The sequence below is a fragment of the Paroedura picta genome, chromosome 7 (assembly GCF_049243985.1).
Source record: "Paroedura picta isolate Pp20150507F chromosome 7, Ppicta_v3.0, whole genome shotgun sequence".
NCBI lineage: Eukaryota > Metazoa > Chordata > Lepidosauria > Squamata > Gekkonidae > Paroedura > Paroedura picta.
Window position 1 is genome coordinate 92,603,726 of NC_135375.1, and position 12,743 is coordinate 92,616,468.

General features: G+C 43.2%; 1 protein-coding gene across 10 annotated transcripts in view; it reads left to right on the forward strand.

Annotated features, from left to right (window-relative positions):
- The window catches only part of PSD3 (pleckstrin and Sec7 domain containing 3), a 189,595-nt gene that overhangs the window by 151,292 nt on the left and 25,560 nt on the right, over positions 1-12,743 (forward strand). For all 10 annotated transcript variants that reach the window (XR_013232652.1, XM_077345395.1, XM_077345394.1 and 7 more), the window contains 2 exons: positions 7,278-7,471; positions 8,296-8,366. Coding sequence is in view for 9 of the 10 variants with exons in the window: in XM_077345395.1 (XP_077201510.1) it covers positions 7,278-7,471; positions 8,296-8,366 (265 nt within the window). In the remaining variant the exon portion in view is untranslated. The remainder of the gene's footprint in view (positions 1-7,277; positions 7,472-8,295; positions 8,367-12,743) is intronic.

Below are 12,743 nucleotides of genomic sequence, written 5' to 3' on the forward strand. Positions count from 1 at the left end.
CATGCAGTTTTCACATAAACTGTTTTCACTACCATGCAGTTTTTGCATAAACTATGCAGAATCATAAAGGGCAGTCATGTATTGCCTGAGGCAAAGCTCCCTTCATGAATGGTCTTCTCAGGTGCCTAAGCCCCCTGCCTCAGTTGCATGTAAGATTAATTAGCAGCAGTTACAACCATGCAGAATCTCCATCTTCTTCCAGTGGTTGAGGAAGCTTGATCTGTCTTGATGGTCCTTCCTAGAGTAGTCAGTTTTTCTAGGGTGGTGCCATCTTGCTTGTGATGGTGCCACCTGACAGAAAACATCCTGTTGTCATCTTGGAGGCTCTTTTTCACCCACCAGAGAAGGGAGGCTGCTGTGTAGGTTTTACCATGCCACAAAGGTGGGGCAACACAGTAGAGGACGCCAGAAGAGAGACAGATCATCTGCAGTATACCTTCTTAGGGCAGAGCTGGGCAGGCTGCAGCAACTGAGAAAGGGAAGTTATGAGGTGGAACTTGTTTCGTTGGCTTGGAACTGGTGGTAGCCATGACACTGCTTTAAGGCAACCTGACTGGCATTTCCTAGAAAGTCCTTGATGCCAGTAATGCTGGTATTAAGGATGATCTAAGCATTGTCTTTCACATCACTCCAGTTATTCTTCCATAGAAGAGAGAAAAGGGCACAGAAAAGGAAATGTAAGGCAGGGAGTTGGGGTTAGAGAAACACTCCCCCCTCCCCCCACACATTCAGCTCCCAGTCCTATGCATCAGGTTGACTGGTTCTAGCTAGATGATAACAATGATGGTTAGTATTATTAATAATCAAACCATCTATGTAGCTCCCTTTGTATTTGCCCATCGGGTTGACAGCAAGGTCAAATTCAAATAATCCAATGGCCAAAGGATAAAATTAACCAGTATATCATAAAAACAAAACAAAAAAATCTCCTATTTTATATAATATATATTACAGAGCTTAGAATGACTGACTAATATCTGGAAGATCTGTATTCAAATCCCTGTCTAGTTGTGGAGCTCATAAGATGACCTTGGGCCAGTTATGGCAAATGGCAAAGAGGGAACATATAAACATTTCCATGAACATTTTGAGTAGAACCTTGCCTTTAAAAATTCCAGAAGACAAAATAGTTCATAGGACTTTCCCTCCCAGTGCTTCCCAACATCCTTTTCTATGCTGCACATTTTTGGTGAGAAAAACCTTGTCTTAAAGAAGTATTGCATTCATTCCAAAAGAGAAAACAGCTCCATAGAGCTTGTTTTCAGTTCTCTCCCAAATTCTCCTCTGGAGAATTTTCCTTTAGAAAAATGGACTGGAGTAGGGAGTTCTTTGTGGAGAAAAAAACACGGCTCCCTTATCTCCCCCCCCCCCCCCCCCGTCCACAACCTTTACCTCTACTTGTAATCTGTGCCTGGTCTTTTTCTAGAAAAAACTATAAAATCTGAACTGGCGACTGTGGTTTAATCAAAAGTGTGTTATTTTTGTTCTAGTACATAGCATTGTACATTTGAAATAGCATTTCATTTTACAGTTTTGAGTGTTGCGATCAGCCCTGAGGCCATGGAGTGTGTTAGAAATATGGAAATATAATTTAACACGTAGAACATCACAGAACATATGAAACTGCAGATCAGTGCAGAAGTGTCTGCCTTATATTAATTATATTAATTCACTCCCTTAGGGGCCCTGAATTGGGTGAAAATGCAATATAGAAATGCTTTAACTAAATAGAATAAATATTAATTATCTCCCCAACATTGCTACCTGGGATCCTTTAATTCTGTTATCTCCAAGATGGTGTCTGTGGGTGCCACCACACCTGCTGATATGTTTCCTCATGCCCCTCTGCTTTGTTCGTCCCCAAAGCAATGAGTTAACCTTGGCTTTCTTCTGCCTTCTTGGAACAAGAACTGCTGCAGAAAACCACAAGAAGAATCTATGTCTTCATGGAGCACCCATTCATAAGTAGCTGATTCCATTACAGGAAGATACTTGGAACTGGCCATTGTTTTGCAATTGAATCCCTAGCAGACACTTTGCAGTCAGCTGCCCCCCCCCCACACACACACACTCATGGCAGCCATTTTGTGTCAGCACCCACTACCTGTATTCAAAATCCAAAAGTGTCCACAGGCTCAGAAAGTTAGAAACCCCTGCTTTAACCAAAGGTGCCACAGATAAAATCAGACATTTTGCAAACAAACCATGTGCTCTACTCAGTGCTTCTTTATTGTGATAAAGGTGTGTGGGTCAGAGCTATCTTTGTGCTAGTTAGTGGTGCTATATCCAGTTTTTGTGATAAATACCTCTTTTGTTTTGGAAGCTCAGTGGTGGAGCTGGAGGTTCCACATGCAACAAGCTGGGTGACCTTGGGCTCACCACAGCACTGATAAAGCTATTCTGACTGAGCAGTGATATCAGCGCTCTCTCAGCCTCACCCATCTCACCCACCTCACAGGGTGTCTGTTGTGGGGAGAGGAAAGGGAAGGCGACTGTAAGCCGCTTTGAGACTCCTTCAGGGAGAGAAAAGCGGCATATAAGAACCAACTCTTCACTACTACTTCTTCTTTATAGGGAGAGACTTTGTTCAGTGTATTTCACAATCTTCTGACATCACGTTGGTACTGCACATTTAAGGACACTTCTGGGATGACTTGGTTGACTCAAAAGGACTGATTAGCTGTTTTAGCAAAGAATTATATGGCATCATATGTCTTAATCTGGATATTATGACACAGTTTACTAATTTGCCACAATTTATTTTGCCTTATATCTTTACACATGATGGTTGTTCATTTGGTCTGAGGAAGAGTGCATGCACTCGAAAGCTCACACCTTGAATAAATCTTTGTTGCTTTTAAAGGTGCTCTTGGGCTCAATTTTTGTTAGCGGACTTGGTTTAACTTACAGACATCTTAATGTTTTGCGAGAAGGACAGCTTCCTTCATTGGGAGTGGAGAGGGAGATTTGGGAAAGCAAGTGTAAACTGATAAAACTTGACACATTTACTTTTATCTTTTTAAAAAAGAAGTTAGGGATCAAGGACATTTTGCATAAGTCTGATTACTGTTCATCAATCACAGCAACCCTGAGCCGACAGAATTGCCACCAAGAAAACTGTCCCTAGGAGGTGCATTCTGAAAATAACTCTTCCCCAGCCAGTTCCATTAATTTTGAGCTGGACAGTGACTGATATCAGCACAGAGTAAAGAAGAGGACACATCCGCTGCTTTTATTTAGCTGTGTAGTGGTAGCTCATGCACTCGACAGCCCAGAACATATAGGAGTGGTGCTTAGGATAGTAGAGCACATGTAGCAAAGGACATGTAGCAACTCATGAGTTCAGTCCCTAACAACTCTAACTAAGAGCTCTGGTGGTGGAGCCGGGGAATATTATGGAGATCTTGGTTAAGCCCATTGGAGTAGACTACTAGGCTGAGAGACTCTACAGAATAGTTTCATGTGTTCATACGTTTGTGGCCTCTTTCCTCTCATGCCCTAGATTCGTATTATGTGCACTGTGGGAAACATTATGCTCTGCTGCCATGGGTGAAACAGATGGCTCTTACATTTCGAATAAAAAAATCCTCACAGCCCTTTACTCTCTCTGGTTGATGTGCTTCCAGTGATATTGGAACGAACTGAACTGGTGCATTGCCAACAAATCCCGGATAAAAAAGAACTATCAATCTGATGAGAGGTTCTCTGGAACTCTTGCTTTTCTTGTTTCTGTGCTTTAAACAAGAGTTCTGAAATTGCCTGCTGAGATTACAGCAGGATTAAATCTTGCTGATTTGTTCTTGGTCAAATGGTTTACGAAAAGCTGTTGCGTGATTTTTGGCTGTTTCACAAGGCATGCTTTTAGACCTCTAGTCATTATAAGAGTCTATGTAAGTGGATGGTGTGGTACACCTGCTTATGAACTGAATCCCACCCCTCCCAGCCTGTGTGTGTTGCATCAAAGGCTACACTTGATGGTTACCGACACAGTCTCTGGTAGGCACACAGGCAAGGATAATAAATCAAATGTTGTGTCCAGGCCAGAGCCTGACACTTTTGCTTCTCCCAGTAGTTTCTGGATGGCACAGAGGCAATTACAAGATGTTAAGGCAATAAATAACACAGCAAAGCAGTCCACCAAGAGGTCTAGAGCCAAATGTTCTGTCTGAATAGCAGGGAGGATCAGAATTTAAGGTTCATAGGCAAAACATAGTATCAGGGATTGCTCTTTGGAAGACAAACTCAAGGTTAACAACAAGGCACAGGCAAGTCTCTGTTTACCAAAATACTTGGAAGACAGATCAGTGTGAGCAAAACTTGCTCTCATAGATTTGCTCCCTTCTGTGTTTTGCTTTTATCATCCTAATTAGGTAAATCCCAGGTGTTCTTACTCACCGAGTTCTTGGTCCTGCATCCATATTGGAGGCACATGCTGACCAATGCTGTGCTAACCTAGCATTTCTCCACCTCTTGCCTCTGACACACTGCCAGCTCAGGCAATCTCGGAGGTGAGAGATAAACTTATTTCTGTCCTTTTGCCAGAATGAGAAGCCGTCATCCCCTGAGGTTTATTTTTTGGTTCTGACTCTAAATTCAGCTGTCCAGATAGGCATGCAACTGGTAGTTTTTGGCCCCCCTTGGTCAGGGGATCCTAATAAACCAAACAGAGTATGTTGTGCCTAGAATCCTCTAGAACAGGGGTAGTCAATCTGAGGTCCTCCAGATGTTCATGGACTACAATTCCCAAACGCTGGCAGGGGTTCATGGGAATTGTAGTCCGTGAACATCTGGAGGACCACAGGTTGAGTACCCCTGCTCTAGAAGACTACCTCACATTGATTCTTCCCCCTTCTATCATGGCTCACAAGTTCACACAGAGCCAATTAGCCCGTTCCATACTTGGCCTTAAAGATTATAAGAGGCCTGTAAGCTGCAAGATGGAATCAGTGAGTTGCTTCATCCATTAATCTTTGAAGAGATAGAATACAAGGTCTTTTGCCTCACATGGTGAATACAGAAGGTACCGAGTAGTGGATATAGAAGTGGATATAATTAAGCCAAAACCATCATGGGTGTAAAAGGATTTGAGTTGGCAGGCAGGCAGGCAGGCAGGAAGGAAGGCAGGAAGGCAGGAAGGAAGGAAGGAAGGAAGGAAGGAAGGAAGGAAGGAAGGAAGGAAGGAAGGAAGGAAGGAAGGAAGGAAGGAAGGAAGGAAGGAAAAATCTGGGATAGGGAGAATGGGTAGAGACTTCCATGCTGTCAGATTGGAGGAGCACGTGTCATAAGATGAGAAAGTTAATTGCTTGGCCCCGGATAAAAATGATTCTGTGGAATAGAGACAGGAATAGTATGTTGTAGTGACATTAAACAGGGAACTGCTTTTGGGACCCTCCTGCTTGAAAGTCTACCACTTCCTGTAAGACCACTTCACAAAGGTCACTGGCAACTACTGTTGGAAATCCCCTTTTCCCTTGAGACTGAGCTGTCCTCTGTTAGGTCTCTGATGTTCACGCTGATCTGGAAAGAGCTACCTAAAGATGACAGCAGGTTAACCCTCTTTGGTTATGCACAGCGGTTTTGTTTCAGTGAGTTTTTTCTAGTTGAACTGGTGAGGGTAATTGTGCTTGGGGAAAAGAATATTTAGATGGATATGGACTGTTTTGTTTAACTGTATTTATTTTAATGTGGTTTTTAGTGGCTCGTAATTTTTTTTCACTGGTCTGTGGATTTAGGGAAGTGAGTTGGATTGGCTTTTATAAAAAGAAAGCATCTTCCGTGTATGAGGATGGGGCTGTACAGACATTAGAATCTGTGAACCTTTACTCAAAAATGTTCACACAGTACCAAGCAAGCTGCTGTTTTCAGCCACTGGATGCTTAAATTGCTCTCTTCTTTTTCATTTTAAACTGCAGGATTAAATTCCTAAAACGCCCTTGATATTTGATTCCATGTTTATGCATATTTTTGGAGATGCAAAATGCACAATGCCTAGCTCTAAACCTCCCAATTACATGGTTGCCCCCCTCCCCGGCTATTCTCTTGGGAGTGAAATGTGGCTGTTATAGTCAACGGATGAAACATTTCATTCCCAGGAGAATGGCGCAAAGGTTTCAGTTCTGATTCACATTCCTAAATATAAATATGAGCCATCTCACCAAAACAAATATGATTTCTTTGCGGTTTAAAATTAGGCATATATTAATACCTTAGTTCACTTTGGGCCACGAGTTGGAAAGTAAAATCACTGAAATAAACCAAGGGATAATTCACACATTACAAAGTCCATATTCTTCCATGTGGACTCTAGACAGATGTGTTTGGGGAATTCTGGGCTGGGAACTTAATTCCTAGGCATGTGGGGGCTTAAATCTCCCTGGTTCCCCTTATACACTATTTCCCTGACCTAACATGGCCATGGGGAGCCACTACTAGCCCCACTGGGGAAAACTATGATTGTTATTGGCCACATAAGTTATCCCAAAGGGGCAAATAGCAGCTACCTTGGGAAAACGCAGAGGGGAGGCTTAAGCCCTTTCTCTCCAAATCTATGGTTATGATCCTGCACAAGTTCTCAACCTGCAACTCCAGGTACATAAAGGACGAGTCCCAAGTCCTTGTAGCTGCCATGTACATTTCATAGCATGTGTCAGAGTCAGGGTACTTTTATTGGCGTAAAATAGCAAAGCATAAAACTTAATCATTGCAGTCACAGAATCCATAGTGGAGAGCTTTTCATTTAAGACTGCCAACAAAGACTTAGCTACTTTTATAATTACTGCTGAGTCCTTCACACTTAGTATAGTTTTAATCCACAGTTTCTCATCAACACAGATAGATCTCAGTTTCTTCAAATATTCAGCTCAAGGGCGGCAATGTTGTGTGAATTTAGGACAATACAAGAGTATGTGGTACAACGTGTCAGGGATGTTACACCCACACAAACAGTATCGCTCCTAAGAGGGAATCGGCAAAAATCTACCTCAGGTCAAATTGAGGGAAAGATGTTTAGGCGAGCTAATAGAAATGCTCTTTTTAACAGATATGTCTGCAGAATTTGGAGATATAAAGGCATAGTTTTATATATTAGAGGGATATCCCAGAATCGGGGAGAGCATATGCTCTCGTAGCCTATGAATCCGTCCCAAGTGTCACTCCACCTATTTAGTATATGGGCTTAGGAAGAAAACCTTGTTCCTTTCCTTGTCTCTTGTAAGCCTAAAAACTTGCGATGGATTTCCCGGCTGACCTTGGCTGTTGTTTTCCTCAACTTGCTCTAGTGACGATGAAGAAAAGAAAAAAACTCCTTCGGATGGCACTGACGAGAAGGACAATGCGAACCAGTCAAAGGCCACCAATCGCGTCAGCGGTTCCAACAACCCTTTCCTTGACATTCCTCATGACCCCAATGCTGCTGTGTACAAAACTGGGTTCCTGGCCCGCAAAGTCCATGCTGACATGGGTGGAAAGAAGAGTGAGTGAATTACAACAGGGGGGAACTGCCCTGGGTCCCTGCCTGCTGCTGCTGGAAGGGAAGGGCTTCTAGAGGCAAGGAGGGAGGGATGGGTCTTCTGTGCAGTTTTCCTGTAGGCTGGAAGGAGAGTCACTGTCAGACTTTGCCCTGTGAGGGTTGCCGAGGAAAAACTTCCCCAGATGTAGGTCAGCCAAGCAGGAAAACCCTCCCTTCTGATCCTTTTGCTCTCTTCCACCAGCCTTTACCATTTCTCTCCTGGCCCATGTCTCTTCCCCAAGGCTGGCTGTAAGAAGTTTTTCTCCCCTAGTTTTCCTGTCCTAGACCAGACTCTTTACCCTTAGCATTTTATTCCTGGCATACTCTTGCACAGCTTGTTCAGAGTGTGCTTACAGGTGTCTTTATGCATTCATTTATGTATTAAATTCCAGGTGGGATTACCAAATAGGTCTTCCTCGTCTTGCTACACTCTTCCTTTGGCACAGGCTGGATGGCTCTTCCTGCATGCCATCCATATAGCTCACTGATCCTCTAATACTTTTACTTGGCCCTGATTGGAGAAGAGAGGCTTTTGGGGACCAAAATAACACCAGCAAACAAGGAGCAACTAGGAGAAAAAGGAAGAGTATTAGAATCCTGTCTTCTGAGAAAGGCAAACACTTGTTCCCTGCAATAAACAAATGAAGCTTATGTACTGCGGCTTCCTTGCCTTTTATGATTAAATTATCCATTATTCAGGAGAGATATTTCTGATGAACTCAAGCAGACCCATTAGTTGTTTAGTTACACAGCTTTTTGTTCCCCCCCCCCATGTTTTGTTTCCTTAGCTCCACGTGGAAAGAGAGGCTGGAAGACCTTTTATGCTGTCCTGAAGGGAACTGTGCTTTATTTGCAAAAGGTAAGAGCTTTCTTCTCCTTACTCCCCCTCCAACCCCCCCCCCCAATACTAGCCAAAACTTTCACTTGAAGGAAAAAGTGGCATTCAGCCCTTTCTTCTTGGAACATTGTTAACTTAAGGGACTTGACTTTGAAGCTGCCTCTCTGAGTTGCTTTGGGTGTTTCAGGAGGTGATGGGAAGCCTGAGTGAGTTTGTGCTTCCCATTTCCAGGAGGCAGAGGAAAAAATCACCTGTGTTGGGAAAAAGTTTAGCAAGGGGAGAGGCAGTGCAAATCAGGTTATCCATGGGTGTTCGAATGCCCACCGCAACTGCGAGGACTACTCTGATGAAAAGCGCTGTGCAGCATTAACACCTCCATCTCCTGCTGCTTCTGCCTGAGTAGTAGTTTTAAGTTTATTCAGCCTTTATACTCCCTTGCAATTTGGTTTGAAGGATTGCAAAAGTCCATTTATATTGTTCTGACGGAACCTAGAAGTATGGGGGGAAAAGAAACCCAGAAAAAGAGAAGAATAGGGCTGATCCTGTGTTGAGCAGTGGGTTGGACTAGATGGCCTGTATGGCCCCTTCCAACTCTATGACTCTATGAATAATAGATGCAAGGCTTGTTTGTACCTGTGCTGATCTCGGCCAATAAAGGATTAATGCCAGGCAGAGTCAGGGTACTGAAAGACAGGTTAAGAAGGGGTGGGATAAAAGGGGGGGGGAAGAAAAAGAGGAAGGCTGGAGAGATGTGTCAGTGAGAGGAGGCTTGAGGGAAACTGCATTCACCTGAGGGGATTGCTTCAAGGCTGAGAAGGCTTCCCAGGGGAACAAAGTACAACTCACTCTGTGACAAAGTCTGCTTCGCAATAATCTGTTGGAACTTTGTTTATTTAAGAGCAGCTAATTAAGAAAGTTCAATTTCTTATTGTTGATCTCTAAAGAATCAGTGATTTAACTCTGAGGTAAAAGTGTATGCCTAAGGCAGAAAGGGGGCACTTTATTTCTAGCGGCTGGTTCAGAAAGCCTTTTCTGTTATAAGGGACGATGGGACAAATTAAGTACTAGTTAAAGAATAACATGCTGCCATGCTGACCAGCAAGAACAAGAGAAAGAAGATCTGGGAACTTCCATACTATTAAAAAAAAAGGGGGGGGGGACAAAGTTGGGTATCTTACTTCCCTGCTCCCTACCCTCCTACTTGGGTCCATCATCTCAATTGTCATTAGAGGGACAGAGATGGTTGCTCATAAGTCTTAATAGGGTGTGAATGAAGTGGTCCTTCTGCTGGATTTCCTTTAAAACTGGAGATGCCACCAGGAATTGAACCGGCCACTTTCTGTATGGCAAAGCAGGTGCTCTGCCACCAAGCCATGCCACTTCCACAAGTAAATGCCTTGTGTTTTGCTTGGACCACTACAGAATTGAACATAACAGTCATCTCCCTTCCCCTGAAAATGCGGTGGATTGTAGTTGTAAACTGGGGCTCTTGAGGAGAGAATGTTCTGCACTTCAACAAAATGTAACTCTTCAAGAGGGATCCAGACTGAGACTTGTGCGCTACATTGCTTTTAAAAAAATTTCTTCAGGGATTCTTTGAAGGAAGCCATGACAATTGATGTGGTATAGTAGAGATATACATTTGCATGGTATAGGCAGTCTGATTCCAGGTGCCGTTGTAATATTTCGATATTACAGTTTTTCTTCTAGTCATTGAAATAGATACTGAGTGTTAATAACAGGCGCCAAATGTTTCACATCTGAACAAAATGTACAATGGCTGATGTGGCGGCTGAGGGAAACAGGAAATGTTTTGTCTTCCATCCTAGATGATAATCCCAGCCCTGCTTAGAGTTGATAATGAGCAGATTGCATTCAGGTTTCTTTGTTTCACTTTTATCCCAATTGTTGCAGCAACCACATCCTCTTATTAAAGAGAAAGCTCTGATTTGTGCACTAGTTAATCCCAAATTCATCCATTTAAAACCCCACTATTTTTCAAATACTGCATTGAAAAATGGAAGCTTTCAACCAACTGTAGCAATGTGGGGATTAATTTTTAATAGAGGTCTTTAAGGACATGAACATAAAGGCATGCTTTGAATGGCACTGAAAAAACATCCAAGGTGTCAGATTTTGCCACACTTTTATCATGGTCACTCATCTGTTCTGTGGTCTTCTACTTTTAATAAAGGGTGCATTGAGGGGATGAGGGCATCAGTTCTACTATTTATAGACAGGTGAGACCTAAATGCTACTGGTGGTAGAAGGGGAGGAACCTGTCTGGTGAAGAACTCATAGCAAGGAGAAAGTGGCAAAACTTAAGTCCCCAGGTAGCTCAAACCCAACAAGAAGGACATGAACCACGAAAACACAGCAGCATAGAAGATTACTACTCACTGTGTTCAGATGCCATCTGTTATCAGAGTAGCCCACCATCCTGTGGCTGGGTGACTGGCCATTCATGTTGGCGGAGTGTAAATATGCAGAAACCCTGAGCACCTGCTGCATAAGAAAAATAGGTTCATTAAAGAAAAGAACATTCTCTGTAGGAAGGAGAAGAGAGAGAAGCCTATCTATCTGTACTAGCTGGGCAAGAGGGAGAGACCTGACTGTTCTTTGAAGAACCAGGAAAACTGCAGGAAGTCACTCAGAGGCAAGAAGGAATAGATTTCAAATAGGAGAAGGTCTCTAACCTTTCTGTTCTAGCTAGCTGCCCCCTTTACTGCAGGATTTTTCAGTCCTTTGTCTGAATTTATGCACATTAGATCTTTTATATTCCAACAATTCGTGGTTGGGGGACTTGTACTCTCTAGGTCTATGGTTGAGGCTGGGGCAGGAGGAAAATCTGGTCCCCCCCCTTTAGGAAGCTACGTCACCTGCTAAAACACCATGGGTGACGTTGGTTGACATAACCCCTTGCTACCCCAGGGGCAGGAATACCACATGGGATGGATTGGGGTTTTCCACCAGGCTCTTTTTCTAATGTTGCGTTTTGTATTTTTAATAGGGATTTTAATGGGACTTATTGTTTTGTGGTTTTTATGCTGTAACCTGCCACAAGCAGGCTTGTCAAGAGTGGCAGGTAAAAATACATCATCATTATCATCATCATCATAGATGCCTGAGGATAGATTCATAGGTTTCATTTCAATGACATGGGTTGTCACCCCTCTATCTCACAAGGCAACATAATGGTCCTGCCCACAACTGCACCTGAGATCTGTCTTTTCTCTCATCCATTGTCTCACCCTGCTCTGTTCTTTTTTCTTGGAAGTAACTTTATTGCTGTTTTCATGTTACAATGATATAATCTCTCAGACACTAGAATAAGAGGAATGCCCTTGCAGATATGATACCAGAAAAGCCATAGAAGAGTTGCCTGCCTTCCTACAGATCTATGTGTTATATGGGTTTCCCCTTTTTCTCCCAAGAACACCAGCATGAGGCACGTTAGGATGAGAATTCCCTGAGGTCCAACCAGCGATGACGTGGAGAGGATTTCCTATCAAATCACTCTGATCCAAGTCTAACAACAATATCTGGTCATGTTACTTTGTCCAGAGTTAGGAAGCAGTTTTGTGGCCCGAATGCATTTACCCGTGAAGATGTTGATATATCGACAGACAAAACAGGGGAAGCAAGGCAAGGGTTTATATTTGGCCAGATCTGCTGAGTCCCAATAGTGGTGCTGGTGCCCAGGGGGGGGGGGCACTTGTCTTTTGCTGTTGGCCTGAGTGCCAAGTCTGCCATGCTGTTCTTCAGGGCCTGTGCTAGGCATTGCCTGCCTTGCATGAGACAGCACAGGAGCCGTTGCAGTGGGCTCCTTTCCACTCTGCACAGCAATAGCAGAGGCCTCAGGCCCCAGAAGAGTAGCACAAGTGGCAGCTTCTTCCTATGCCAGCATCTTCTTGCCTAGCAACAGGAGGAAATGCTGGTGTGGTCCAAAATCAGAGCAACCCCGCCTCCCCCTATGTCTCCTGATACTATCTGTGCTACATTGATTTCCATGCAGTGATGGTGGTAATGTGAGAAAGAGGCCTTAATAGATGCACAGTGAGAGAGACTGTGATAGAAAACAAAAGCTTAAGTGATATGGATACAAATTACCCCTAATGGTATAAAAACACAAATTCGTATAGGTAGCCACAGCGTGAGTAAATATACGAAGTGTACCCAGAAAAACCAAAGACATATCCTAAGATGCTGACAAACACACAGAGTTAAACCTTAACATTACACAAAGTACATTTGCAACATTAGACAGTCAGACATAGCAGGACTTTGATGATTTGCAGATCATTTCTGCAAATCAGCAGTAAGTTGACTATAAGGTCATGAATCGGGATACACTTCTTCAAGTGTGTTTTTGTTTGTAATGAAGCCATAAAAGATTCC